The 27599-nt window shown below is 31.2% G+C and overlaps 4 protein-coding genes, 1 long non-coding RNA gene and 6 other non-coding genes across 11 annotated transcripts; 4 read left to right on the top strand and 7 right to left on the bottom strand.

Moving 5' to 3' along the window:
* The first annotated feature begins 690 nt into the window (after positions 1-690).
* LOC123204617 (pentatricopeptide repeat-containing protein At2g36730-like) lies at positions 691-2378 on the top strand. Its single transcript, XM_044621379.1, has one exon. The coding sequence runs from the start codon at positions 710-712 to the stop codon at positions 2243-2245; it is 1536 nt and encodes a 511-aa protein (XP_044477314.1). The 5' UTR covers positions 691-709; the 3' UTR covers positions 2246-2378.
* LOC123204618 (2-hydroxy-palmitic acid dioxygenase mpo1-like) lies at positions 2375-5660 on the bottom strand. Its single transcript, XM_044621380.1, has 4 exons — positions 5127-5660; positions 2935-2997; positions 2785-2856; positions 2375-2697 (listed from the first exon to the last, which is right to left on the bottom strand). Exons 1-4 carry the CDS (start codon positions 5475-5477, stop codon positions 2581-2583), a joined length of 603 nt encoding a protein of 200 aa, XP_044477315.1. The 5' UTR covers positions 5478-5660; the 3' UTR covers positions 2375-2580.
* A 160-nt stretch (positions 5661-5820) lies between these two features.
* TRNAL-CAA lies at positions 5821-5904 on the top strand. The gene has a single exon. It is a non-coding gene; the product is annotated as a tRNA-Leu (tRNA).
* Positions 5905-11063: 5159 nt separating this feature from the next.
* LOC123203866 (thioredoxin-like 1-2, chloroplastic) lies at positions 11064-13208 on the top strand. The gene is made up of 4 exons (XM_044620332.1): positions 11064-11719; positions 11806-11988; positions 12076-12240; positions 12748-13208. The coding sequence occupies exons 1-4, from the start codon at positions 11468-11470 to the stop codon at positions 13000-13002; spliced, it is 855 nt and encodes a 284-aa protein (XP_044476267.1). The 5' UTR covers positions 11064-11467; the 3' UTR covers positions 13003-13208.
* A 2336-nt stretch (positions 13209-15544) lies between these two features.
* On the bottom strand, positions 15545-17523 carry LOC123203868. The gene is made up of 2 exons (XR_006499392.1): positions 16399-17523; positions 15545-15953 (listed from the first exon to the last, which is right to left on the bottom strand). It is a non-coding gene; the product is annotated as an uncharacterized LOC123203868 (long non-coding RNA).
* Positions 15855-15926, bottom strand: LOC123204976. Its single transcript, XR_006499662.1, has one exon. It is a non-coding gene; the product is annotated as a small nucleolar RNA Z267 (small nucleolar RNA).
* Positions 16268-16343, bottom strand: LOC123204982. Its single transcript, XR_006499668.1, has one exon. It is a non-coding gene; the product is annotated as a small nucleolar RNA snoR122 (small nucleolar RNA).
* LOC123204980 lies at positions 16433-16517 on the bottom strand. Its single transcript, XR_006499666.1, has one exon. It is a non-coding gene; the product is annotated as a small nucleolar RNA R44/J54/Z268 family (small nucleolar RNA).
* On the bottom strand, positions 16702-16789 carry LOC123204979. The gene has a single exon (XR_006499665.1). It is a non-coding gene; the product is annotated as a small nucleolar RNA R44/J54/Z268 family (small nucleolar RNA).
* LOC123204978 lies at positions 17150-17215 on the bottom strand. Its single transcript, XR_006499664.1, has one exon. It is a non-coding gene; the product is annotated as a small nucleolar RNA Z267 (small nucleolar RNA).
* A 5676-nt stretch (positions 17524-23199) lies between the features above and the next one.
* LOC123203972 (expansin-A1-like) lies at positions 23200-25005 on the top strand. The gene is made up of 3 exons (XM_044620471.1): positions 23200-23377; positions 23455-23767; positions 24384-25005. The coding sequence occupies exons 1-3, from the start codon at positions 23251-23253 to the stop codon at positions 24691-24693; spliced, it is 750 nt and encodes a 249-aa protein (XP_044476406.1). The 5' UTR covers positions 23200-23250; the 3' UTR covers positions 24694-25005.
* Positions 25006-27599: the final 2594 nt, after the last annotated feature.

The following is a 27599-nucleotide window of genomic DNA, read 5'->3' as shown; positions in this document are numbered from 1 at the left end:
TTATTTTGATTATAATTTTTAATTATTCAATTATATGATAACATATTATTATATATGTATATAACACTACTTATTATTATATAAGATAATCTATGTTTGTAATAATATCTAAACCAATATGGACCACTTTTGGTTTTGGACTTCGAAGACGACCTCACATTGAATTCGTACAATGTTATCCCCAATCTAGACTACAAAACACACTAAAACTAATGATTAAAAACGACAATGAGTCAAGTCTGATCAATTCTAACGTGGTCTATTGGGTCCATGCATCGGGTCGTGTCAAAGCTTGTGATTTGTCGAACTTTCATGTTGGGTCCACCCATGCCCAAGAGCTTTGGACATGCTCTCATAGGAGCTTAACAGGACAGTTCAAAAAATTAGTTTTTTATTACATCAACTTAATTTTTTAATTATTTTAAACTTTAGTAATGCTCATATTAGACAGGATGGCCTATAGGTGGGCCTTACCTCATGGCCCAAGGCATGACTTGTTTTGTTTGCAAGTCTGGTAGAACCCAAGTTTTTTATATTAGACTTGAACAGGGTAGCGCATAAAAAATCATACCCGTGTTGGATTATGGGCTAACCCGACCCATTTAACACCTCTAATACGGGTAGAAAACCCGGGACTTTTTTTTTTTTAAATGCAAAACACTCTCAGTTCTTCGCTGGTAATTTTGCCTGATAAAAGTTAGGTAGTACTATGACTATCAACGGTCTTTCCCGCCTAAAATCACAAATACCTTTCTTCCCCAAAACAACTCCATTCTCCCTTCTTCACTTCTTCCATTCAACTTCTAAACTCCCTTCTTCCTCTTTCCATCTAAACGCAAATGGTATCGTTAACCTTACTTCAACAGAGCAAACCCTGATGTCCCTTTTCAAAAAGTGTTCAACCATAAAAGATATAACCCAACTCCACGCTCGTATAATCCAGTCCGGCCTTCACCAAACCCTCTTTGTAATCGGAAAAATCATTTTGTTTTGCGCTGTTTCAGAGCGTGGAGACATGGATTACGCCGTCTCTGTGTTTGAAAACATTCAAAACCCTGATGGGTTTCTTTATAATACTATGATTAGAGGGTTTAGTAGAAGTTGTCTGTTTGTAAAAGCTTTTGATTACTATAAGGGGATGCAGAACAAAGGGTTTTCATCTGATAATTTCACCTTCTCTTTCTTGTTCAAGATTTGTGGGCAGTTGGGATCGATTGGTTTAGGCCAACAAATGCATTCTAGTGCTCTGAAACATGGCCTTGAATCGCATGTTTTTGTGAGGAGCAGTCTCATACACATGTATGGAATGGTGAAGGAGATTGAAACTTGTTGCAAACTGTTTGAGGAAATGCCTCAACCAAAGTTAGTTGCTTGGAATACCATCATTGATTGTCATGTTTGTTGTGGAAAATGTGAAGAAGCACTTGACTTGTTCTTGAGAATGTTGAGAAATGGCATAGAGCCTGATGAGGCCACATTGGTTGTGACTCTCTCAGCTTGTTCTCAATTGTTGGCCTTAGATTTTGGAAGGTGGGTTCATTCTTGTGCTATGAGTACTAGCCTTGGCAACATTACTTCAGTTTCGAATTCGCTGATCGATATGTATATCAAGTGTGGAGCTGTGGAGGAAGCATATGAAACGTTTGTGAAGATGAAGGGGAAGGACATAGTATCCTGGAACACAATGATTCTAGGACTGGCAATACATGGACAAGCTGAGGAGGCATTAGCATTCTTTGTAAGGATGTTGGAAGAAAATCCTGAGACACCAAATGATGTAACTTTTTTGGGGGTGCTATCCGCTTGTAGCCATGGAGGGATGGTTGATGAAGGGAAGAAATACTTTGATATGATGTGCAATAAGTATTACATTAAACCTACCATAAAGCACTACGGATGCATGGTGGATGTTTTAGGCCGAGCAGGTTTAGTGGAGGAGGCTTATACAATGATAATGAACATGCCCATGAAGTGCAATGCCATTGTTTGGAGGACATTGCTGGCTGCTTGTAGTATACATAGAAATGTCGAACTTGGGGAGAAGGTAAAGGAACATCTTCTGGAGTTGGAACCGAATCATAGCACCAACTATGTACTTCTTGCAAACATATATGCAAGTGTGGGACAATGGGATGAAGCCATGACCATGAGGAAATCAATGCGGGAGAGAAGAGTACAGAAACCAGAGCCTGGTAATAGCTTCATTGGTATCGCTCCTCAGGAGTTCAAAAATTCTGTCCAATGAGGGGCATTTGGTTGGGAAGATTGAAATATTACTCGAATAATTTATCTTTTATTACTTACATTATTTTATTATTAATGCTTCTAATGTAGGTTGAGTTTATGGTGAAATTTTGACAAACAACCAAATTCATTCTTTTCAGATTGTTTTATATTTTATTTAAGGAACAGCAAACCTCAATGTATGTCATACATTTTTCTAAGAAGGTACAGATTCTTGAGCCTCCATTGAAGTTTCTAAATACATTGAATGTATAGACTAGTTGGAGAACACATGGATGACTGAGTATAGTATGTTTACACACAGAGATCATCAGAACTTACATGAACCTGACTAAATTAAGAAATTTTCTTTTGTTTCGTTTCCTTCCATTCCTTGATTTCAGCATCTATCTTTGCTGCAACTCTTGCATGAAACCCTGGATACGGTTCATATCCAAAGACTGTTTGGAGAATCTGCATTGAATGAATAATTTTGTAACTATATTATACTTAAGACCACAATCATTGTCAACTTCATGAGAGATTTGAAAAGGAAATTACCTCAAGCAATACAAAGAATGGAGCCATCAGAAAGGCTTGAACAAGGTTGTCCAAAAGGGCCGGTGCCCGCTTCTACAGAACAGGATCTTAATGTAAGTTAGAAGGAAGTAGAGGTAGTACACCAATTTCAAACTACAGAAATTATCTCACCTCAAAGATACCATGACCCAGAAACTGTCCAGTCCAACAAATCACCTGAGCTGCTAGCACAACCTGTATTGCGTTGATGTTGTAAACATAACAGATAGCAATTATATAAGCAGAAAATTATGTAGGAAAACCAAGTTCATAAATAGAATCAAATAACGAAATGATGGATTAGTGCACATTCGTCAATGGGTTAAAGATGAACACACCATCAAACAAACTGACAACCAATTTGTCAAAGAAAGAACCCCACACCACCTATATGTTTACTTCTTGTTCTAGGGAAGTAACTAATGGAGTTGGAATGTTCACTTCTGTAATAAGCATGTTTGATCTTGTGCAATGTGTGCCCAGAATGGAATACCCTGATGTCATATACAGAAGAAATTATCAATATGCGACAACAGCACTCCTAAATGGTCAAATCCTGGCTCTAGAAAGATCTAAATAATGTAAGATACTACTCTCAACCAGTTGAGCTGAGGAACTTCGACAAATATTTTAAATTTTATGAAAGAAACATTATGAAGCATTCTAGAGATCCCCATAACTACTGACAGTGGGAATTCAAATGAAAACTCCCTAGTTGAGTCAGCAACCAGCTTGAAGGTTTTGTCCCTCAGTTGTAAATATCAACTATCATATCTAACAGATAACACAACTCCAAATACTTTCTAACAATACAGACTTATGGTAAGAGAAAAAGTCAGACTAAATTATTCAAACCACTATGTAATAAAATTGACTTATCATCCAGTACTGTACGATATATTGACCAACTAGGCCCATTGATGGTAGAAAAAGTTTAGAAGAACTCTCCAACAAACAGCATTAACTAAGCATTCAAGATAGTGGTACCAAAACATTGAAATGAATAAGATCAAGAAAAGTATCTTTCTGGGGTTTAAAAAAAGGAAAAAGAAGAGGTAAACACTACTGAGGATTAGCACTAATCTAACAAAGCATAAATCACTAGAAAATGACACATTGTATGCCCACATGTTAGTTAAAATTCCTTTATTTTGAACAGTACACTACAGAGCTAAGCCATACGAAAGACTGAATGAATTAAGTTAGAAATAAATAGATATTAAGCAGATTCCAATAGTACTCCTAGACCTCAGTAACTCAACTGTTATACACATCCATAAAAGAAGAAAACAATTCGCTAACACAATTTTCACAATAAACTTTAAGATAGAGTTCATAAAACAATTATCACTCAGTGTAAAATTATAAAATGAATAAGTGGTGAGTACTGAAAGACGCTGAATTCCAACAATTTTTTCTATTCTACATAAAAAAGAAATCATTGTTCAATCTCATATAACGTAATTAGTCTTTAATGAATGTCAAGCAGCAAACGAAAAAGGAGTGATATAGAGGATAAATCACTGTGGCGGAATCAGTTAGACAGTTTAACATTCATTTAGGCTGTAAAAGAAAGAGTGCACATTGAGAGTCCCTTCACAAAGTCTTAAAAATATCACTGGTACTCATGTTGACAGCTCAGAGATATAAATTACCAAATTACTTGCAGCAATCTATCATACTCCATTAGCCTGACTCCAGAAATGAATTTCTATCAGATGTTAAAATACTTAAAACAAGATGAACCATTCAATTTATTACAGGACCTCCACATAATTCATAAGCCATAAGTCACAAGCAACAACCACATATCATATTTCCTACCCAAAATTCCAGAAAGTTTCATCCCCACATTAAATAGCACCCCAACATCATAAAAAGAATAAACAAAAAATTTCCTGGACATGCTTCAAACAATTAACGAACGAAACAACTTCTGAGCAGGTACCGGCATACACTGTGAAATCAGAATGGTGAAACCATCCAAATAATTTCTCAGAAACACCATTACTCATGCTCAATCATCTTCTCAATTCTAAAAAATTCATCAAGACTAAGAAAACAATAATCCAACATTAAAAATAGTTTGCAACAAGTTAGAATCAAACTTTGCAATAGAGAATACATCAAAGGTCAATTGCGCAACATGAATTTAATTCAAAGTATACAAATAATATATAAAAATAAGGATAAATTGTATGCCCAGAACCTGATTTCTTCCTTTTATTTGTTTTATCTTTTCCCACAATTTCTCGGCAAACAAACAGACAATTAAACAGCCATGTGTAATTCACTCTTCTTTTTTTAATAAATAAATATCATACCTTCCAAGCCAGAGAATATCCAAGTTTATTAGCAACTGAACTGGCCCCAATCCAACAAGAGAAACAAAGCAAAGCGGCCAACGAACCAGCTTTGTTATCCATACAAAAATAGAATAAAGCGTAGATCAAGGCAAACAGAAATGAGAAATTCAAAACGAGGGCAGAACCGAACAACCCAGATGGCATAAACTCAACAGCATAAACAGGAGGTACAAAGTAGAACAAAATAAGAGAGGTGAAGAAAATTGGCCACACAAAAACGATGTGTATAAAAATGTTAACTGGGTTGCTGTGATATGCGCCATAGAAGGCAAAGTGCTTCTCGAGATCAAGGAGTCCGGATTTTCCCATGGTATGTTCTCAACAAAATTCAAAGTCTTCCGGGAAAATTTTGCGAGAAAGAAAACAGAGGGTTGTTTATTGAGAGGAGGAAGATAACTTCGAGCAGTTAGTGATTGGTGGGCAAATCGGGCCCAGCGCCCAAGGCCGGGTCCTATGGATTGCTCGGTCCTTCAAGATGTGGGACAATGGAGCTGCTGTCGGTTTGAATCATATTTAATGTTGACTTGATGAATTCAAATTAGACTTGAGTCAAATGGTGTGTAGGTTCGGTTCATTTGTATTAACTTGAAGAATGGTTTAAGGCTCTTAGATTTTCTTTAAATATGTAAACTATTAGAACTCTCACCAAAGGGTCAGGATGGCCGAGTGGTCTAAGGCGCCAGACTCAAGTTCTGGTCCCCGAAAGGGGGCGTGGGTTCAAATCCCACTTCTGACATCTTCCAAATCTAGGTCATTTCGATTCAAAAGTGCATGTGGTTATTTTATTTAAATATAATTATTTTAGAATATATTTTTGTTGTTTATTATATTAATTAAAATAGGAGATATTTTTAGTATTAAAAAAATTAATAAAGATAAAATTATAAAAAAATCAAAATTATTTTAATATCGATGTAATATTTGTTTATTGAAAACCAAATGATCTCTATTAGGTTACTTATTTTTTAGCTTGCTTTCATTTTGCCTTGATAGAGACTTCAAAGGCCAAAAGACTATTTCCTAATAAGTTTTAATTTAATCTCAAAAGAATACTTATGAGAATTTAAAAACTCAAACACTCTCTAATTTTTGTTAAAATTTTTAATTATAAGTAAAGATAAAATTATCATTTTATCACTAAATACTAAAACCCTAAAAATTAATATTACTTTTCTCCTCCTTTAAATTTTAAAAACTAATATTTCCCCTCTATTCTTAAAATTTGAAAAGTTAATATTTCACTTCTAAGGTTTGTTTCTTTTCACTAGTCACCATTATTCTGACCGATGATCAATGCTTTCCATCCATCTTTTAGATCCGACCATGAAAGATGATGAAAAACAACCACCCATCACCACAAAGGACGTCGTTCGTCATCCAAATCTAGAAGACGCAACAAAGGACGATGCTTCGTCCAGACAATAAAGTGTCATCCTTCATTGTGTCTTCTCAATCTGGGTGACGTTTTGTTGTCTGGATCTAGACAATAAAGGGTTATCTTTTGTCGGATGATCTTTATCGAAGAAGATCAATGACCGGATTCCCTAAACTATTAGAGATGAAACCTCGAAATAGGAGGAAAAGTAAATTTTTTAAAATTTAATTATAGGAGGAGAATTGTTAGTTTTTAAACTAACGGAAAGAATGATGTAAATTTTTAGGGTTTAGTGATAAAATGACAATTTTACCTTCGTCTCTAACTAAAAATTCTAACAAATGTTAACTCATAGATGAATGTTTGAGTTTTTGAACTATCATAGATATACTTTTGAGATTAAACTAAAACTTGTGTGAAAAATAGTCCTTTGGCTGCCTTCAAATCAAAAAGCCTCACTGGTCTAATTATAACCCACGTATTAATTGCAAACCCAATCTCCTGAAATTTAAAGTTCATACTCTTTCTAATCAAGAAACTACAAAGTCTGATCCATTTCTTATCTATTATGGATATGAAATAATGCGCAACAATGATTTCTTTATTTAAGCTATCTGTCTTCATGTTATCCTTACATTTTCTTAGCTTTGAAGCATATTGGAGTGCACAAAAGCTTAAGAGCTGCGGCATTGTGGGTTATTTCTGTACACTTATAGTCCATCCAATCCAATCCAATCCAATCCAATCCAATCTTTTAATTGTTTTCAGTTTTTTAGACAAGGCCGAGGCCATTGCCCATACTTCTCTGCATCTTTATCTTGGAGATGTGCTACATCAGTTTCTGCTTATTAGTTGTCTCACAATCCACAGGCTCTATTTGATTCTGGCTGGTGCCCCAAACCATCAATTGGGTAACGATCATATTCATTATTAAACTCAAATGGGGTCATAACGTAACAATTTTACGACCCATCTTCACCTATGATATTAAGAGTTCACATTTTAGAACCTATATTTGATTAGACCTAGTTTTCAAATCTCTAAAACCGTTTCATTTGAATTATACAAAGATTTGTTTAGGTTTCTAAATATTACATGCCAAGCAAAAAGATGATAATGAGTTTGGTAAAACTGAAATATCTTAATTTTCATCCATGAAGAATAAATTGTTCCCTGTTTTTGATACAAGAATGATAGAGAATTCTTGTCCTCTTTCTGAGAACAATTTATCTCCTCTTTCCTTGCACATTCTTATGGGGAAAATTTCTTCTAAATATTACATATCAAGCGAAAAGATGACAGTGGGTTTGGTAAGAGTCAAATATCTTAATCTTCATTTGTGGAGAAGAAATAGTTCCCTGTCTCCGATATAAGAATGATAGAGAATTTTTATTCTCTTCATGTGAGAAAAATTTACCTTCTCTTTTCTTGCACAATCTGATGGGAAAATTTCTTTACCTTTTTTCGTTTAATAATGACATATTTATTAAATATCATGATATTTATAATAATTCAATATATAAAAACTTATGATATATGTGAAAATAAGAGACAAATATAATATATATTTATTTCGTTTACGTCTTTATCAAAAAATCTCTTTCTTAATAGGAGAAAGAGAGCCCAAAGACTCGATTTTATAAGCCGAATTGATACTTTATGTCACGGGGTGATTGAGACAAATGTGGGAATGGATGAAACCTGAATTCTGATCGAAGTGGACCAATTATCAGCCATTGGAGCTGTGGTGAGCATACTATCCAAAATCCATGGACTTGTTCTGCATGATACCTCTGCCCTTGGTTTTATCAAACCAGGTTCCTCTGCAAATACAATGGGCCGTCCTATTTATTTCCATCAATAGAAAGGCTGCGGCCGATGACCAACCATCCAATTTGATTCCATTAAAAAAAGGGTGCCAACCAAAATGGCAGATTGAGAGCTGAAGCTCATTCACATGTTGACAGCTGAGAGACCTTATCTAGAATCAACTCTAAGTCTTCTCCTAACATTTAATTTGAGTGATATTTTATTAAAAATAAATTATTTAAGAAGTTATTAAATATAAATTATTATTATATATAATAAAATTTAATAAATATAGATAAATATAAATAATTATTATGTTTGATTAAAAATTAAAAAAATATTAAAATATTATTTTATTTAAATTTTTTTAAATATAATTATTTTAAAATATTTTCATATTAATTATTATATTAATTGAAAATGAGATTATTTTTGTTTTAAAAAATTAAAAAATAAAGAAATAATTATAATAAAATTAAGATTACATTAATATTTTAATATCTAAAATAAAGATGATAATCAGATTATCTTTTATATTATCTGTCATTGATGATAGAGGATTACTAAGATTATCAAAATATTTTATTATGTAACAAACCAAACGAAATAATATCAGTATAAAAAAATAAATTATCAAAATTTACCTCTTATATTATCTGTCATAATATTATTGGTAAAAGAAGATTATCGAGATTATCAAAATATTTTATTACTTGATAAACCAGGGAAAATAATATCAATATAAAAAATAAATTATCAAACAATTTGTACAATGAATCGTAGAAACAATAATAAATAATCTTTTTTTCATTAATTTTCAAAGCAGAAGATTGATTTATTGTATATGATCGGATTTTGGCTGAAAGTGGAGTTTGAGCGGTTGAGATGAAATTTTTAAAAGTTGATGAGAATGTTGAAAATTAAATTTATACGTGAAGATAGTTTCATCAAGCCCTAATCTAATGGATATATTCGCATAAAAATGATAGTTGTAGTTATTTTTGTATAAGCTTTTAAAAAATAATTATTTTATTTATTTTGTTGGTAAAACTTCTTATTATTCAAACTCATAGGAGTTGACATAACGACAAGTTGAAAAAAAAAAAATAATTAGACACATTATCTATACATAGATCAAACCACAATGCGGGTAAAAGTTTCATTATTTAGAGACATCGAGAAGAACTCTATTTAATATATCTCATGAATATCTATGAGATTATCGGGATCGTGTAATCAATGTAATTATTCTATTTTTGTATAATTAGAATAAAATGAAATCTTAAAAAGACATACTTGAATTAAAAACAATTTAGGTTTAGCATTTATATGTAACTCTATTTCTTGTCTTATAAATATAAATGACCATAGAAAGTTAATGGATCAATGAATAATCTCTCAAAGTAAAACAATTACTCTCATTAGAGATCCTAGATATGTCTCATTTTCATGTAATCATTACGAAAGTTATATTAAAATATTTTTTCAATGATACTATATGTACGACATTTATGCACAAAAAAATTATAAAAACTGATATAGTGCTGATATGATAGATGCTTTTGATAGATGGCATTTGCTACATTAATCTATGTAATTTTTTTATGCATAAAAGTTGTGCATATAACAGTACTGTTTTTTTTTCATAGCTAAAAGATTATTTCCCATCCAAGTCTGTGATATTTCAAAAACCTAAACACCCACTTATAAGCTAACTTTTGTTAGAATTTTTAGTTAGAGATAAAAATATAATCGTTATTTTATCATATCAATCAAAGTTTAATTATAAGAGGAAATTGTGAGCTTTGTAAACTAAGAGAGGAAAATTATGTAAATTTTTACGGTTTCAGGGTATAGTGATAAAATGATAAATTTACCTATATCTTTAATGAAAAAGTTTAACAAAAATTAGCTCATGAATGAATGTTTGAATTTTCAAAATGTTGCGGGCATGTTTTTGATAGTTGACTAAAATTTGGGTGAAAAATAGTCCTTTAGCCTTTTCTCATAGATAAATAATATAAGAGCAACGCTATGTATACCCATTTTTGGTACATAATTCATATACACAGTGATGTGTCATCATGTAATTAGGAGATTTTAAAACATGTGCCATCATATAATAAAAAAAACATTCAATCACATGATAACACCTCATCTATGTACATAAATTATGTACAAAAAATGGGTACACATAGTTTTATTGATAATATAATCGTAGACACAGACTTCCAAATATAAGAGTCAAATCACATTAAAATTTTTTGTGGTGTATATAGGGTCTCTTATACCAAATCATACATAATATCAAAAGATAGTAAATAACATAATTATTTACTTAATTTTAATATCCATTATAGTAGTTTAACCTAGGCAAGATTCTTTATGAAAAATCTTATGAACAAAACCCTTGAAAGCAAATAGAAAAGTTGCGGATAACTAATTAGATTCAGCCATTTTCAGACTAAAAATAGTAAAATCGATTCATGTCTTGTCATCTACCAAAGCTTAAAAAAGTTTATTTTGTAGAAGGAGAAGCATGGCCATATGCTGGTAGAAGTTAAGGCCTCAGCCACTGGTAAACACAAAATCAGAGTAATTTTTGGTAATACTGTGTTTTCTCTCACTGATTCAACCTTATCCACAATTTTTTGAAACATTATAATCACCCTAAATTATGGGACACCATGGCAAACTCACAAAACAACAGCCCCTAATGTTCCTCACTACCAGTCAACTTTGACACACCGATTCCATTATCCAAATCTTGATGAATATAAAATTTGGATAGTGTTTAAAACCAAATCATTTTCACCCCACTAACCTCTTCTAATTTCTATTCTTACAAACCAACGTGTGTTTGTTTCTTCTTGTTCCTTTGCTTTGGTGCATTTCCTGAGTAAATAAAACAAACTCCACATTTTCTTTTTTGAAACTACTCTGTTCTAGTCTAAAAGAACAAATTTTTTTGTGAAAGTCTTGCTGTGATTGGAGAAAAAGAAAGTGGGTCTGTTTTTGTCTTTCATAGGGTGTTTGGATCCAAAAGGTGAAGTAGATTTATGCGGGTTCTGCTTGTTTCATGTTATAGCTTGAAGAAAAGCCATTTTTTTGCTTCATGAGAAAAATGTCTTGTTCATTGAAGAGTGGTTTATATATTTCTGGCCCCAATGAGACTCTCATTCCAAGCTCCAAATCCAAAGGGGTAGTTGGCTTTTTGGCACCTTTTAGTCATTCACAATTTAGACTATCGAAAACCAGAAGTTTTCCCGGTTTGAGTGTTGATTTCAATGGCCGACCCCTAGTTGTCTCAGATCAGAAACGTTTAAGAGATTGCAATACCAGAGCCCCAAAAAAATTCTCTGCTCATGTATGTAAATTCTTTGCATCATTTTCATTTTTGCCTCTGAAAAAGACTTTAACTTTTATTGAATGTTATGTTTAATCTGGTTTCAGGCAGAAGCATCAGTGAGTGTTAGTAGGTCTCTGAGATGGTGGCAGAAGACCCTTAAACCAAACATGATAGAGATCCACTCAGCTCAAGAGCTTGTTGATTCTTTGCTTAATGGTGGTGATAAATTGGTTGTAGTTGATTTCTATTCACCTGGTTGTGGTGGCTGCAAGGCTCTACATCCCAAGGTATAGATTCTCTAGAAAATTTATGAATCAAAATCCATTGTAGATTTTGTTTTCCTTCAATGCTAATAGTTTTATGTTTTTATTCAGATCTGTCAGCTGGCTGAATTGCATCCAGATGCCATTTTTCTGAAAGTAAACTATGAAGAACTCAGAACAATGTGTCAAAGTCTCCACATTCATGTCCTTCCATTCTTTAGACTCTATAGAGGAGCTGATGGACATCTATGCAGCTTCAGCTGCACCAATGCAACTGTAAGTATTTCATATCTTCATTGCATCAAATTTCCCTCTTGACAACAATGCAATAATCTGATACGAACCTTAGGAGAACCACACCTCAAAAGCTAGTTATTGAGATGAGAGAGCTCAAGACCATATAAACCACACACTAGTTACCCATACTTTCCAATGTGGGATCCAGGTCTCATATCTTGCACTTGGCATTCTAACATACCACCACGCTCCGCAGCCCAGACGCCCACGCGGGTTGGCTGTGCGCTAGCTCCCTGCTAGCCCCGGGCGAACACTGCAATGCCGACGTCACCAACCGCGCCGCACGATTGTAATTAGGAGATATGGTGATGACTCTGATACCAAATGATATGAGCTTTAGGAGAACCATACCTCAAAAACTAACTATTAAGATGGGAGAGCCCAAGGCCATATAAACCCCATACTAGTTGCCTATACTTTCCAATGTGGGATCCAAGTCCCATATCTTGCACTTGGCATCTCTAAACAAACTTTCTCCAATTGCAGATAAAAAAATTCAAAGATGCAATAGCCAAGCATGGGACTGAGAGATGTAGTATTGGGGCAACAAAAGGATTAAACCAGTCAGAGCTGCTAAAACTGGCATCAATTGGGGAATTATCCATGGACTTGCCATTAACATCCACCAAGGAAGAAAGAGTGGAAGATTTGGTTGTGGGAAGTATTGATTTGTGTGGAGTACTGAGAAAAGCAGATAATTTGATGGACATGGAACTTGAAGCAAGAGGTGCTTCAGTGTAGGCCTAGTTAAAGTGTTGTGATATTCTGATATATTTGTGGGTTTGCAATTGTAAACATATCCATGATTGAGTGTTCCATAACCAGGGCCCTTGGTATTTTTTTGGTTTTTTATTACCAAATTTGATTGATGGGTCATTGGATTTGGATTTGAGTTGTAATCTTTCAATAGTGGCTTTAATAGCGCAAATGTTTTCTTGGATGAGTAATATTATGCGTACTAACTTTAAATACATAAATAAATACATATTTATGTATATCATCATATGATTGAATGTTATACATATAAGACGTGTATCTATTTGTATACTCAAAATGAACACTATCATTTTATTGTCCTTGAATTGCTTTGTGTTACAATGATTCGAGGGTTAGATGTGGGTAATAAATAATTTAAAGAGTATGAAAGATACATTCAACAAACTGATTTATAGCAATAAAAATAGGTTCCAGAAGCGGAAGGGAGCATTGAAGTAGAAAGAGGCGATAGATGATGTACTATTATTTGATTAAATGACACATAATTTGGATATATAAATGACGTATCATTATGTGATTGAATGATTTTAAATTAAAGATAAAATAACATTTACTCACATAATGACATATCATCTGTATATCTAAATTGTGTATAAAAATATATACACATAACATTTGGACATCTTCCGTATAAAAAATAGATACACATTCAGCAACTTCCAATTAGGGTTATCAATATCTTAAGCAACTTTTTGTTAGGGTTATCCATCTGATAAAATATTTCATACAATATAATACAAATAAAAAGTAATACGCATTTTAAAATATATCAAAATTTTATACGACATGATACATATCGATTTTTAACTTTATAAATCAATACACCTTTTGAACTAAATTGAGTAAATCAAATTCAAAATTGTGTTACCCAACCGAATTTATTTTCTTATTGTAAAAAATATATATTTTGTTATAAAATTGAGTATTTAATATGTAACTAAATATTTATATTTCGTTTTTTATTACATTACTTATTTTGTATAATAAAATTTAATTAGTTATAAATTCATTTTCTGTATTCTTGGACTAAATTAATAACAAATTTATAAGAAAATTTTAGTTTTTTATTTATGGTTTAGTTACAATAGTGATATTAAATTGAAATAGAAAAACAACAAAAAAATTTTTAATTTAATTTTTAAAATTTTTTTATTATTCTATTTCAAAAATTATACAAGAAATTAAATTTTTTATTTACCATACAATGTGCCATTTAACTGCCATACTTCTATAGTATTCATCTTCCACAAAGCCTGCTTTTACGAAAAGGGCTTATCGGCCCAAATTAAAAACAGAAGGGAAACTTCCTTTAAATATAATAATTTTAATTTTAATGTTTCATGTTGAGATTAAATTTAAATTTATTTTTTTTTTTAGCTATATTGGGAAACAAGCATACTCTAGTGGAATTGTTCAAAGTGATAAAAATAAGACTCGCAAAAACTTAACTTTTAACTTAACTAATTTAGTAAAATCAATCACTAAACTTAAAATTTACCCTATTTAGAATAATTGATTTAATCCTAAAAACAATAATTCAATTTGAACAAGGTTTTTCATTACAAAAGAAAATTTGACACGACTTATTAACCTAATACGATATGAAAAATATTAGATTAAAAATATAGTTTTTTGTATGAAAAGTAATTCAGATCGAATTCATATTCAAGTTAACACAAAACCAATCTAAATTAATTTGAATTAACCCAAAAATTTTAAACAAAATATTACATAACATAATATTAGAAAAAAATCTCCATTATATTTTATTTTCTTTATTTAACATAAAAGAGTTTCAAATCTATATAACCTGTATTCTCTAATTCGAATCAACAAAAAAATTGATAGTACATCACCATAAAAAAAATTTGCATTAGCCAACCATTACCTCTTCAAACATCATAGAAGTTAACTAAATGTATATTTGGAGAAACTAACTTAAGGGCTATTTGCTTAATTTTATCTTATTCTACTAAAGATATTTATTCTAATTTAATAATTTATTTCAAGAAAAAAAGTAAAAAATTATTTTTAGTGTTTTTGGTTGATATATTAAAAATAAATAATCTTATCATATTTGATGTGTCATTCTACAACTCTCATATTCATCATACTGAATAAAAATTAAATTTTTTAAATATTTAACAAAAGTTAATCACAGTAGTCATTAATTATATTATTAAATAATTTTATTTTAGTAAAATATTATTTCATATCAAAATGTCATTTCGTGTAATATTTTGTAACATGTCAAATTCCAACATTTGAATAAATGTGTTATTTTATAACAAATCATGTTATATTTTGACATGACTTAAAACTGTTCCATAGTTTGGATAAATTTATGTCGAATTAGGTCATCCCAAAAATATTTCGAATGAATTTAAGATTAAAATTTTTTTATATGATCTTATTTCAAATTGGATTAGGGTTTAAAGCTTTCAACCCAAAACTTGAACTACCATGACAAAAACACAACTCCACAACATGAACTGCCAAAGTCTAGTTAAAATAACTTATAAATTAGTTTTATTTTCTAAAATTATTCATCAATTATTTTTAAAGTATTAACTTCTGTTCACACAGCCATAATCTTGGGTAAAGTTACTAGAAAAGCACCACTCTGATCTCCCATCTTGTGTAACAATAATCATCAGGGGCCTTTCTACCATAAAAACAGCAACTCATGTTGATTCAAAAGAATGACCAAACAATTCTGACTCTCAAGAGAAAATGACTGAAAACAGGACATAAAATGCCTCATTGGTAACCAATGATTATTCAATTGGACATCTTAGTAATTCTGTTTTCCAAGTAAAGAGCCTCAGATTTATGTTTCTGTTCATAGCATAAGCTCATAGTATATTTAACACCATCATAGGCAAAATGTCCAAGAGATAACAGGAATGAAACAGCTGTTGCAGGAAAAAAATGGGTTAGTTCAATTAAATCAAATTTGTTCAACTGTACGAAAAAAGCCAACACTTTAGCAAGTCCAACAACAGCAAAGTATAGACCTGATTATTTAACAGAGCATGCAAAACCGACTCTAAATGAATTACATATTCAAAGAAAGACTTCAAGTTTCTCAGGAAATAAACAATCATCCAGAACTGTGAATGGAGACAAAATATACTAAACAGAATACTTCTATCAATATTATATGCATACAAATCACCAGCTTGAGTTAGAAACAAGAAAGCAAATTGAAACTCAAGTTTCCATTATATGCCTCAGAGGTAGTGACAATGAAGTATCATCACAATTTTATCTGATAATACATGCATTTATGTGCATCATTGGCGAATAAGGATGTTTCATAGCACAAAAATGAAAATTATAAATGAAAAAGAATCATACTATTTTGAAATTCCTAACCCAAGAAATTAATATCAGTGCATCAGAGAGATTCCCATCGACAAATCATCATATTCCATTGGATTTCTGATGTCCCTGTCTGTTTTATCGTCACTTGCACCATATTATCATGCATTTAGTCAAAGATTAAGAATGGATAATGTAAAAGCAAAAAGAGAAAAAAAAAACATTGGCTGGATGAAATCATAGTAACAAATCACAATTGCTATGAAAGAAGTCATTGAATTAATGCAACATAATGAATCATCTAACACTAGATAGTAGTACAGTTAAATAAAATTATTGTATGCATCAGAGAGATTCCCATTAGACTAAGTCACCATTTCCACTAGGGAGTGCTGATGTCCCTGTCTTGCTTATCATCAATTGCATATTACACTCTCCATGGATTCAAATAAACGACATACCAACTCTTTCATTAAGAAGCAAAAATTCATCAAAGCTAAGAAAAATTTAAAGAACAAACTTAAACTATCCATGGAACTACTAACCACAGCCAAACAGTATGATTTTCAAAAAAAACCGATTAAATATTAAAGCTTGAAAGAAAATCTGAATACATTGATTGATGCTATGCATTTCATATATAAAATTCATGAAAATCTACCAAACAAGAGTCAACAAACCAACTATAACCGCAGAAACCACAACCGGGCTCTGTGAAAAGATTGGTTTACATGAGAAAATTCATTTAAGAACAAGAAATATGGTTGAAAATAAAAGCATAGCCTCGATGCCTCAGATTAAATTCGTTTCATAGATAAACTCTCAAAGTATATTTAACGCCATCACCGGCACAGGCATATCTGTATCAATAGCAAAAATGAGAAGGAATAAATGACATCAAAGTATAATATACAAGATAACATAGAAAAACAAACAATGAATCAAACATTGAAAAAAAAGAAAAACAGAAATGTAATCACAACAGAGAACAAAAGAACTCCATAATGGGTGTTTAAGATGCCTACTAAACCCTAATATATTTGGCGTGGTGAGATGGCACTGGAGCGTAGAACAAAACAGGAGTTTTAGGCGGGGGCGAAGTTAGGGTTTAGTTAGCCAACATAATTCTTATATAGTGGGCGAGAAGGCATTAGGGCACAATCCAGGAATGGTGGGCTTTTAGTTCATAATATTTACTTTAAGCCCTTCGTTATATATTATTAAAAAAAAAAAGAGTATTGAATGTGAGGAGAAATATGATTTTTTAAAATTTAATTTAGAAAAAATATATTAATTTTTAAAATATTAATTAATTTTTAAATTTTAAAGGAGAAAAAATAAAATTATATTTAAGTTTATTTTTAATATTAAATATAAAATAATGATTTTATCTTTAAAATTAATAAATTTAAGATGTTATAGGTGGGTGAATGAAATTTTTAAAATTGATTGGAGGAATTTTGAGAAATGGGCATACTTTGGGTAGGAAACTGTCCTTTGGCCTAAAAAAAAACTATTAAATGAATGAAGGGTCTCATCAAGTAGTGATTAGAGGTGATAATAGGCTTCCGATGTGACCCACTGAGTCTACGTGCTGGATCATGTTAAAACTCATTATTTGGCATGCTCTTTTATCAAACTGGCTTGACAAAATCTAAAGGTCTAGAGTACGGTCTAAGGCCTTGAATTGAAACTTTATCGGCCCTTTAATAGACCGGTCAGATGTCCTTAACGACTCAATTTGTGGCCTTATGCAGGTCGGCCTAGGAAAATAATTTTTTTATTTTTTAATTATATAAAAATACATTTTTATTATTATTTTGATCTATTATAATAATAGACTGTACCGAATAAACTGTCCTATTTTTCAAGTTCCCTTTGACGGCATCCGTTGCCCATAAATTTGGGGAGGAAGACAAGGAGTTCACACCTCTCAGTTCAAATCACATGGGGCCTGGACCCTCTCTCCATGAATTGAAAGCTGTTAGATGGCGGTTATTATTATTAGGTTTGTGTGAAGAAGATGAGCATGAGGCAAACGTGCAAATATGGCTTGGCATGTGAATCACGGCGTTGTCTTAATAATGAAGCAACCACTAGCTGCTGCTGCCGCTGCCGCTGCCGCTGTTCGCTAAGAGGTGAAGAAGTTGAAGATATTCAAAATCTCTACGTGTCCATCTAATTTTGTTGCATTTGTCTACATGATTATGATTATTCATTGGTCATCATTCGTAAATTTATCAGCAGTTTGTGTCCTAAGTTCTCACTTAGAGATGACATCGGGTTACTCTCCATTTCCTTTTTTATAGAAAAATTTTTTTCTGGTTCCTATCCTAATCTTGATACGAGAATGATAGAAAATTCTCGTCTTCTTTTTACGAAAAATTTTTTTCTTTTCTTTTTTATTTTAGTAGAGAAAATTTTTCACACATTTTTCTCCTATTCATATTAGAAAAATAATAAAATATTTATTTATGTTTTCGTTTAATTTACATTTTAAATATGTTGTTTTGAATTTTGAGTTCACAATGTATTAAATGCGTATTTTTACTACTGTTTTATTTGTTTCTATTTTTTTTATGAATGTTTAAAGTATAAAAATGTATTTTATATTTTCAATTAATTACCATAATATTATAATTATATAAAACAAAAAACTCAATTTTTATAGATTTACCATATACATTTAATTTTCTTATCTTAAATATCAACAAATCATAATATTTTTATGATAATTTAATAAAAAATTTATGAAATGATAATTTAAACTTTGTTTAATAGTCAATTAGATACTTTATATTTTATATATAAATTTTATAACATTTTTAATAAATATTTTTTTATTATATTATATTTATATAATTCTTCTACTATATTTTTATTCTCGTATTTATTAGCTACGAGAGAAGTCATGAGCCCAACATAATTTAAAATTTATTAATTGAAGTTAATTTCATCAGAAATCACATCTTAAAATTTTGGGCTTTTTTCAATTAAATTTTGTTACTTTATTATATAATAAAATATTTAAAATTAAAAATAAAATAATATTAAATTATATAATATAATATTATTATTTAAATATAAAATTATGTATAAATAATAATATAAATATTTTATTAATTAATTTATGATGAAGTGAACTAAATGAGACAAGAGTTATAGTCCGGAAGCTTGAAGAGACATGTTCAATCTGTCAAATCAATACCTAAACTTCTTTTCTCAGATTTTTCAACTTTGGCATGCAGACCATTAGAGTTTTCAAATACTAAAAACGTTTAATTTGGATAATATTTTATTATTAAAATAAAAAAATTATCTTAAATATAAATTATTTAAAAAATTATTAGGTATAAATTATTATTATATTTAATAAAATTTAATATATATAAATAATTATTGTGTTTGATTTGAAATAATAAAAGAATAATAATTTATTATTTTATTTAAATTGTCATGTTATAATTATTATAAAATATTTTTATATTATTTATTATATTAATTAAAATTGAGGTAATTTTTATCCAAAAAAATTAATAAATAATAATATGATTATAATAAAATTAAATTTATTTTAATAATTTTTTAATAGTTAAGATGTATTTGATCTTTTATATTATCTATAATATCATCGTTAATAATAAAAAATTATCAAAATATTTTATTGTCTCATAATTAAATGAAATAATATTAATAATAAAAAATAAATTACGAAAATAATCTTTTTATACATAGAAACAAAATCCTCGTAAAAAAATCCAAAGATTATGAGCTTTAACTTTTATTCACAATTTTTAGTATCCCAATTTTCATCATGAAATGGAAAAATCAAAATGAAAGAAAACTACAACATTGCTTATGGTGTGAGTGACCTTTATATTTATTAACATGATATAAATTTCTGCATGCATAATGCCGCCGCTAGTTGGCTGTGTAAATCTCAGCAGGAAGATGACAATTTTAGACTGAAAAATAATGTAATAGTGGTAATGAAACGAACCTGGTATAAAAAAACAAGAAAGCCGTGGAATGAAAGATGAAGTAGCGAAAAACGGTTCTGAAAAGACACTAAGAAAATATATATATATATATATATATATATATATATATATATATATATATATATATTATAAGTTAGATATAGCAATCCAACCCCGACTTTTCTTCTAATAGAAGAGATTTTTTTTTTGATAAAGATAGAGGTGAGGGTGATTAAAATCTTTGCAATGTTCCCTCTTTGATCTGTTTTCTTTTTTATTCGTTTTTTTATATATATTCTCTAAACTTATATATATATTGATTACTCTTAAAAATTTTTAATTATTACAATTATACGTTTCAGTGGGATAAGGAGAGACAAGTGTAGAGAATTTTTTCCATGAGAAGGGGGAGAAAAAATTTTCCTACAGAAAAGAGATGGGAATTTCTTGTAATCTTTATATCCCCGGTAGTTGAATTGTGCATTGAAAACCTAATTTTACATATTCTATATTGAATATCGTATCATATTGTATGATACAATTTTTAAGAAATAAAATAATTAAAAAATATAATTAATATGTCATTATTTTGAAAAATATCACAAACATATTTGAAAATTTAAAATTTTTCATAGGTGCTCTTACTATACTATCATTTTCTCTAAAAAGTGTATTAATCTATATCGATAATATATATCGTATCATACAATATATTCATTATATCGTATTAATTATGATACATCTTATGATACGTATTATTTTATATTTATATCGTATTAATTATAAGATACGTATTGTATATCATAAAATATTAATAACTATACCTATATGGAATTCAAGGCGAAAACACGGATGAGTTTCCCCTGTGAGAATAGGGACAAATATTAACGTAATCGGTCCTTATCCGCCCCATTGCCATATCTGTGCTGAGTTTTGAAATTGAAGTTACGGAGAAAAATCATCGAGGGACCATCGTAGCAGGCTTCCCCCTTTTGTAATCAATCATAAGTACCGACATGCCGAGCTGATTTACAAGTGAGGCTTCTCCCTTGGTCTTATCAATGTAACAACTTCATACATCATCTTCTACATCACCCACGTGCTGGTGTTTTTGCATTCTTCTCAACCTTTCTGCAACTCCTCAGATAACATTGAATGAATGAACACATCAATAAAATGAGTCAGTCAAGTCTGCCATTAAAGATATGTATCTTCACCATTTCACACGGACTCTATTTGCTTTCAACTAGTCAGCGCTCTTAAGAGCTTGCCATTATCAGCATCTCGTAGAAAGTTGGTCGGTTTCAAACATGCCTTTGGATTGGACCTAAGGTTGTTTAGTTATCTGCAGTAAATGTAAATTCAATGCAGTGCATTTTTCAAGCCCGAAAATTTCAACTTTCCATGTTCTTATCTAACCACCACTCGAAAACTACAGTGATTGGAAGCTTTAAAAGGGCCAATGAACAAAGAATGAAAGAAATTAGGGCTCGATCCGATCGAAAGCTAGTTTCGTTCAATTCAGTTTGGTTGGAATTTGTTTTATTTGAATTCAAATTAAATTCGAATTAGAAAATTCGACTTGTTTTATAAACCAAATTAAACTTAAGTTAGGAGGAGTTCTGTTCGAATTTATAGCTTAAATCGATAGTTCAAATTCGTAATTCAGATTAGTTCGAATTTATAATTTGAATTTTTGACTTGGTTTGGCTTAACTTTATGGCCCGAATAAGTGATTTAATTTATACATTGGGTAAAATGACATTATTTTGTCAATGAGACACAAAGCTAAGCCACAAATTCAAACCATTGATTCAAACCATAAATTCAAGTCAAACCAAGCTATGAATTCAAAGTATTGATTCGAGCTATAAATTCAAATTGAATTCAAACTGAATCGAGGTAAATTATTTTTTATTCTAGTCAAACTCAAGTTATTTTTGATTTTGGATTGACAAACTCGAGTTAACTTTGAATTGCATTATTTTTCATTTGAGTTAAACTCAAATCAATGGATGTTTAGACTTGGTTGTGTTTGAACCCTCCCTAAAAGAAATGGTATGGTCAATAGTTGAGAATGGAGTAAAAAAGAACGAGGGAAATGATGACTAACTAATAGAGATGACAATTTCAATCCGAATTTAGGGTCCCCAACTCTCTCTAACCTTAATAGGGAGGAGATTCTCCGCCTTGCTCCGTTCTTTGTTTTCATCTATTTATATTAATATATTCTCTTAAAATATTAATATATCTTTATAAATTATTATATTTTTATTGTGTATATTAAGGTGATTAACATATATTATTTGTGATATTTAAAATAGTGAATTAATTTTAATTATAATTAATTTTTTTATTTAATATATTTATATTGTGTTTAAAGGATACGAGAAAAGAATATTTTTTTTCTTTGTAAATATGGGATAGGGAGGGAAATTTTTTTTAACAAAGAGGAGATAAGAAATCTTGATTATCCTTTGGGATGACAATTGATATCCCTTGTTAGAACGGAAAATAAGATTTTTGGCCCGTCCTTTCCTGTTGCCGTCCGTACTGACCAGTTGTGGGCATGCTTGACAGTTTAACCTGCAGAGTGAAAAACTAGTCAACTGTTCCTAAGCTTAAAGGTGGAATATATGAATATAGGTGATGAATTCTTGTTCCTACCACTCTCAGAAACACACACATACAAGTTCAAAACCACGTGGTTTCAACTAAAGTGGCTTAGTCTTCTTACACAGTAACCGCTTGCATCTGGTGTTTAAGGTCCCCACGGCTCAATTATTGTCAGCTGCTGTGACGTTGCCCAAGAGAGCTCCTTTTCGCCCCTTCAAACCTGTATATATACCCCCACCTCACCACCTACTTCCTCACCCATAAGTCACATAGATCTCTTTTGTGCAGGATCATGGAACTTCTTGAGCTTCTCTTGGTGGGTTTACTTTCTTTAGTGTCATCCGTTTATGGAAATGGTGGGGGATGGAGGAACGCTCATGCAACTTTTTACGGTGGGGCTGATGCCTCTGGTACAATGGGTAAGTTACATGTTGGTAAAAATGACCCCCTTTCATGGAAGTTATGAAAAGAATTGACTTCGATGGTTCTTTTGCAGGTGGGGCTTGTGGTTATGGGAACCTATACAACCAGGGATATGGGGTAAACACAGCGGCTCTCAGCACTGCACTTTTCAACAATGGGTTGAGCTGTGGAGCTTGTTTCGAGATTAGATGTGCCAGTGATCCCAAATGGTGCCGCCCTGGCTCAATTGTGGTCACTGCCAGTAACTTCTGTCCACCAAACAATGCCCTCCCTAACAATGGCGGTGGCTGGTGCAACCCTCCCCAGGAACATTTTGACCTCTCTCAGCCTGTCTTTCAACGAATTGCTCAATACAGAGCTGGAATAATTCCCGTGGCCTACAGAAGGTGACCAGTTTAACCATGACAATTGACTCTAATTCCAGAAATCTGTGGAGTATGATTTTGTGTTTCTGTTTCTGAAAAACCCTGAAACTATTATGAAACGTTTTGAGGGTCTTTTAAAAATATAAAAATTTTTGAAACGCGCTTCTTTTCTTTAATTTTTTAATCGATTAAAAATCAATTTAATGTTTTAATCTCTTTCACAATTTCAAACCCTAACTCTCATTTCACCTCTTTTTCTCTTTGACATATAAACCTTGTCTCTGCTCTCCAATATGTTAAAACTCATCTTTTCTTTATATCCGTTTTTCCAACTATTGGTGAACATTCGAACAATTAATTTTGTTAGATTTGATATATATTATTTATTTGGTTTCTATTTGATAAACCAAATTGGTTGGTGCATACCTAAAAAGCTACTGTATTTTTTTAAGAAATAAAATTTGTATTTTTTAATAAAATTTGATATTTATAAAAAAACTCTTATATTTTTTGTATTTATATGTTCCCACGTATCATTTTCCTATATTTTTCAAAACCGTGTTTTCAAGTTTATGTGTTTTTGTTTCGGTGTTATATAGCTATATATATAATTGCTAATGGTTAATTTGTAATGCAGGGTACCATGCAGAAAGAAGGGTGGCATCAGATTCACGATCAACGGCCATTCTTACTTCAATTTAGTCCTCGTAACAAATGTTGGAGGTGCTGGCGATGTTCATGCTGTTTCAATAAAAGGCTCAAAAACTGGCTGGCAACCAATGTCAAGGAACTGGGGCCAAAACTGGCAAAGCAACGCTAATCTCAACGGGCAAAGCCTCTCCTTTATGGTTACAACGAGTGACAGGCGCACTCTGGTTTCTCGTAACGTCGTCCCGGCGAGCTGGTCCTTTGGCCAAACTTTCAGCGGCCTACAATTCTCTACCTGAAGTTAATACAGTTAAGCTTGCAAATTACTAAGTATGAATGATTAGTCTGTTGTGGTTTTCGCTTTTGTTTTGGGGGTGTAAAATGGCGAAGGGCTTGGTTTGTGTCGTTTACAGATTGTTATTGTTATGGGAATTTCTGTTCTGCCGGATTTTGAAAAGGCAGACGGAAATGGCGGTGGTGGGCGTTTGCCACCCGGTACTTTTTGGTGAGTTTTATAGAGTCAGTTGGGGCTTTTCAAAAGAGATGTCATGAAATCACTGATAATAAAATTTGTAATATCGAGTTTAATAATCGAATTTGTAATTATTGTATCTAATAATTCAAGAATTTGATTTTAATATCGACAACAAATCTCAAATCTAAACTCTTTTGTTTGAGGATTTTTCATTCTTTAAAAAACAAGATTGAATTTATATATCCATAATATAAATTAAACGATTGGTGATGATCCGAAGCTTGATGATTAAGTTTCCATGACTCAATTTGCTTTGATGTACTGCAGAGATTAGTACAACCCAATTTGCTTCTGTGTGTATGGTTGTTCATACTCCAAGCCAATTTGCCTTGATGTCATCACCTTTAATAGGAATAAATAATATTTTGCCACATAAAATCAAACTCTATTAAAGAAAAAAGCGTTAGGAAGTGATATTACCATTTTGACCTTATTATTCCATTTTTCAAAATCATCATACAACCTCAAATAAACAAAAATTAAAAATAAATCATTTAAATATCTAACTTATATAAGATCTCACTTATATTTTTCTTTCTTTTCACCCTCACCTATTTTTTCCTCTTCTCATTTTCAGGTTGTGAATAATGACATGTAGGTTTGGATTTGAGTTGAACCGACTTGGTTTGAGTTTGTTTCTTACAAACTTAGACAGAACCCGAGCCATAATATATGGTTTGACTAAAAAATAAGTTGAACTCGAATCATATAGGATTTGGCTCAAAATGACGCATGAGTCATCTATCAACTCGACTCGATTTGAGTTGAGCCATGACTTGTTTAGAGCTAGCTCGGAAGGCTTAAAAGCCTTTCCATTTATCATTGAATAATAAAACCCTTTGTCTTCTTATTATCATTCTTTTTCCTTCACCCACGTAACCCATAAAACTCAAAACTAACCATTTTCTCTTACTTTTTCATTCACACACGAAACTTACAAAACTCACCTTCATCAGTTACTCTCTCTCCCATCTTTATTTATGTTCCTCGCATTTGTTTTTTTTTTTTTTAAATTCAAAGATCACCATTTTGAGATGAAAATAAGCAAATAAATATAAATCCATCTTAATCTCTCTCCTTCAGACTTTCATTCTTATTGTCTCACCATATCGACGGTTGTTGTACTCAGTGAAAGTTTGTCTCACCGGCCACAATTTTGATTACACATTTCTATTTTGTTGTTGCCGACTGGTGCATTATATGCTTTCAAGTTTTCATTTTTAGTAGTAAGAACCCTAATCGAAGTCTTTGTTTGTTAATTAATTTGTTACAAAATAAGTTTAGTGGTTGCATTTGACCAACCAGAATATCTGAGGATAGGAGAAAGATGATGGTGGACTGTTGGGAGATGTAAATGTCATGTGATGTTATTGAATTTATAATGCGAGTTAATGAATGTGTTTGCCATTCTCTACTTTGTATAAAATATCTTAGACATGAATTTGTAACATTCTGTTTGCAGATTAAGTTCCCAAGCCGTGCATATTAAATTTGTAGCATCAAATGTTTGGTTTTAACGAATTCGAGTCATTAATGGAATTCAAGCTACAAATCTGAGCTACAAACTTGAATCATAAACATAGGGCAAAATTTTCAAGCAATAAACCTGAATCGAGTTATGAATCTCAAATTTTTTCGAGTCGAGCTTGAACCTTCCTTTGTACTAGCTCGTTGAACTCATGCCACCTCTAACACATTTCAAGTCAAGTAATACTCGGGCTTGGTTCCGTTCAAATCCACCCCTACTTACAAGTGATAGTGGTAATTGTATTGGTAGAAGTATAGATAAGAGTGTTAATAATGTATAATCATATATTTGAAGGGGCACACTATAGTCTTTGAAAATTCTAAGGGTGTTAAAATTTTTTTGGGAAATCTAAAACAAGTTTAAAAGTGTTTTTGAAATTTTTAAAATTTTAAATAACATTCGGTAGTTTCAAAATTAATAGTTACACCTCTAGAAAATCGAACAAAATATAACAAATTAGAGGTATAAATGTGATATTATGAACTACTGGGGCCAAAAAATTTTCCAAAATATATAGGGGAAATTAATAATTTTAAAGGAGTCTAGAAATTTGAAATATCATCATGTGATTGTGTAGCTTTAAATTAGAATTAAAAAATACCCAATTATATAATGATATATCACTGTTTGTATACATAATTTTATTGTAATCACAATTGACCATTTTCATCGTATTTAAAATGGGTTGAATGACTATCTACCACCTAAACTTTGATGAAACAATATTTTCTAATTTTTAAATTTAAAAAGTTTATTTTCCCGTTTATCCGATAAAGGCGAATGTTACTCTTAACAATTAAAAGGCTATATTTATTTTCACCCCATCTTCTGCCTTTTCTCCCTTTTTCTCTTTTCCATTCACTAGAATAATATTGCCTTTTGTTGATTTCTTTCTAATCCTTTCTTCACTTAGCAAACCATCTCGACTCTTGACAGATCATTCTGGTATAGGTGTCAAATGGTATTTGACGGAGACACTCTAAAATATCCCCATGTGAGAAAAACGAGATCAAGGCCACGATCCAAATGACCGAATGGAGAAACAAAGAATGAATAGCCAAAGTCATGAGCCGGAAGATAAGGATCAAGAAAAGACAAATTAAGAGATAGGCATGAGGAAAGTGATAGAATTAGGGATAATA

The sequence above is a fragment of the Mangifera indica genome, chromosome 20, assembly GCF_011075055.1.
Source record: "Mangifera indica cultivar Alphonso chromosome 20, CATAS_Mindica_2.1, whole genome shotgun sequence".
Classification (NCBI taxonomy): Eukaryota; Viridiplantae; Streptophyta; class Magnoliopsida; order Sapindales; family Anacardiaceae; genus Mangifera; species Mangifera indica.
The sequence above is the reverse complement of the archived record's forward strand: the minus strand, read 5'-3'. Positions and strand labels throughout refer to the sequence as shown.